The sequence below is a fragment of the Opisthocomus hoazin genome, chromosome 31, assembly GCF_030867145.1.
Source record: "Opisthocomus hoazin isolate bOpiHoa1 chromosome 31, bOpiHoa1.hap1, whole genome shotgun sequence".
Classification (NCBI taxonomy): domain Eukaryota; kingdom Metazoa; phylum Chordata; class Aves; order Opisthocomiformes; family Opisthocomidae; genus Opisthocomus; species Opisthocomus hoazin.
This window is the reverse complement of record NC_134444.1, coordinates 5,186,661-5,189,524: the sequence shown is the minus strand read 5'-3', so window position 1 is coordinate 5,189,524 and position 2,864 is coordinate 5,186,661. Positions and strand designations below refer to the sequence as shown.

At 51.1% G+C, this 2,864-nt stretch overlaps 1 protein-coding gene across 1 annotated transcript; it reads left to right on the top strand.

The window, feature by feature from the left end:
- Window positions 1–761: 761 nt before the first annotated feature.
- On the top strand, window positions 762–1,691 carry LOC104328985 (olfactory receptor 14A16). Its single transcript, XM_009934067.2, has one exon. It carries the CDS (start codon window positions 762–764, stop codon window positions 1,689–1,691), a length of 930 nt encoding a protein of 309 aa, XP_009932369.2.
- The last annotated feature ends 1,173 nt before the right edge of the window (window positions 1,692–2,864 follow it).

Below are 2,864 nucleotides of genomic sequence, written 5' to 3'. Positions count from 1 at the left end.
AAACTATACAATTGAGGGAATGCTGTTGTGTTGCTGAAAAGAACCATGTGTGTCCTTGTCTAGAAGAGGAGTGCTGAGACCTTGACGAACGGTGAGACGTTGAGTGGTCTGCAGTGGATCCTTCTGCTCTCAGCAGTGTCTGGTTGCACAATATAAAAGTGTGATTGTCGTCCATCTCTGAAAGGTGCAAGCCAAAGGCAGCTGGGAACAAGACAGAGAGACAAACCAGGTCCCATCCCTCTGCTCCAAGCCACAGGCGATGCTCTTGCCTCTCAGGACTCACTGTATTCTCCCTGAGTTCAGCAGAAATGTGGAGGGATTCTGACATCTGAAAACATTCCCCAGCTGAGATGGGGGAAGCTGTAAAAAACCCCAAGTCTCTCAAACTGCCCTCCGCCATCCTGGTTCCTTAGCACGGGAAGTGCTGATGCTGACAAGCCCTTTTGCGTTAGCTTTCGTCTGACAAAGTCAAACACCAGCGCTGGCGCCAGCCCCCGCTGTTCCCATGAACCAACTGCTGCAGCACAGGGCTGACTCCTTGGGCAGCCAGCGGGCAGAGGCCCTGCACCTCACACAACACTCAGCCAGCACTGACCAGAGCTGCAGTCATGGAGTTGGGGAAGGTCTGCTGGAAAATGAAAAGGGGGTGTGAGCAGCTGGGGAAGAATCTCTGGGAAATGACTTTTGCTTTGCTTAGAGAAGTTACCACTAACTTCCAGTGTTTTCCTTCTTGAACAGGTCTGCATGCAGAGAGGAAACAAATGTCCAACAGCAGTTCCATCACCCACTTCCTCCTCCTGGCATTCGCAGACTCACGGGAGCTGCAGATCTTGACCTTCTGGCTCTTCCTGGCCATCTACCTGGTTGCCCTCCTGGGCAACGGCCTCATCATCACTGCCATAGCCTGCAACCACCACCTCCACACCCCCATGTACTTCTTCCTCCTCAACCTCTCCCTCCTTGACCTGGGCTGCACCTCCACAACTCTGCCCAAAGCCATGGCCAATTCCCTCTGGGGCACCAGGACCATCTCCTACTTGGGATGTGCTGCACAGCTGTTTTTTTTTCTGTTCTCAATCACAACCGAGTATTTTCTCCTCACTCTCATGGCCTATGACCGCTATATTGCTATCTGCAAACCCCTGCACTATAGGACCCTCCTGGACAGCAGAGCTTGTGTCCACATGGCAGCAGCTGCCTGGGGCACTGGGTTCCTCTATGCCCTGATGCACACATGCAGTATATTTTCACCCCCCCTCTGCCACGGAAATGCTGTGGACCAGTTCTTCTGTGAAATCCCCCACATCCTCAAGCTCTTCTGCTCAGATTCCTACCTCAGGGAAGTTGGGGTTGTTGTAGTTTGTATCTGTTTAGGTTTGGGATGTTTTGTTTTCATTGTGGTGTCCTATGTGCAGATCTTCAGGGCTGTGATGAGAATCCCGTCTGAGCAGGGACGGCACAAAGCCTTTTCCACTTGCCTCCCTCACCTGGCTGTTGTTGTCCTGTTTGTCAGCACTGCAGTGTTTGCCCATCTGAAGCCCCCTTCCCTCTCCTCCCCATCCCTGGACCTGGTGGTGTCATGTCTGTATTCTGTGGTGCCTCCAGCAGTGAACCCCCTCATCTACAGCATGAGGAACAAGAAGCTCAAGGAAGCCCTGCGGAAAAGGGCCCAGTGGACACGGTTTCAGTGATGATAACCTGCCTCCACTTCTCTGCACATTTCCCAGACTTTACCCTCGGTCATGAGTCTGCTTTCTTGTCCCGCAATCATCTTACTTTTAGATAATTTTCCGAGTTTATACTACTTGACTCAAGGCTTTTCTTATTGTGTCTGACTGTTGCACAGCACTGTGTCAGACGTGGCCTTTCAGATTGCAGCTCTTCAATAAACAGGGATAACCCAGGTTCAGTTCCTGAAGGCTGAGGTCTTCCTCCAAAGCTGATTCCAAAAAAATTACTACTTCTATTTTCAGTGTCTATGAGGTTTAGCTCATGGTATTACTGGGTTCCACTACACCAAATGTTCTCAATTAAAAAGCTCTGTTCATCGTGTCTAAGGGCAGTGAAGATGGTCCTTGAGCTCCGTGTTAACTCCACAGGTGTCATGATGTATGACAGGACTAATGTCCTGTATCAGACTCTCTGGAAATGAATCTGGAGGGGTGAGGAAAGGAGAGTGGGGGGACTCACCACATGCCCTGGGGTTGGAATGGATGGAGACTGAGAAGGTGAAACACCTCAGAGGTGAAATTCCCTCCAAAAGTAAATCACTAAATCAATGTATCCACGAACAAAGGCGCTGAAGTGTCATGGGAGTCAGAGGCGACTCAGCAGGTACAGAGGAAGGAGACTGGCGAGATGCAGGAGATGCCTTAGGAACCCTAGGGTAGGACTGTCATGGGAATGGGGCTGTTTAGAGCAGAGAAGAGTGTAAATTCTGTCAGGGTTGGGGATCACCTACAACATGAATTTCGGAGAGCCAGAGGAAGAGGAAAGCATCAGTGTAGAGCCAAGCCGTGTGAGCATGCAGGGTGGGGCACACAGCAGGGTGCTGGCGATACCAAACCAGGCATCATGGTGAACAAAGCAATGCTCCAAAGCTGCAGAAGAGAGAGGCCCAGCCTGTGTCATGTTCCCTGGACACCCTGGGGAAGCTGCCCTGGAAATCTGTCCCAGATCAGTCCTACATACCAGCCACTTCCTTCTCTGGCCATACAGCCCAGCCCTGAAGAGTGACCTTGGCTGCATGGTCCCCTCTGTCCTACTCCAGAGCTTAGGGATACCCAGCTCCATCACCACTATTGTTTAGAAGGGAACCATTTTCCTACTCATTTGTATTACACACATGTCCCATAGCTCTTGCC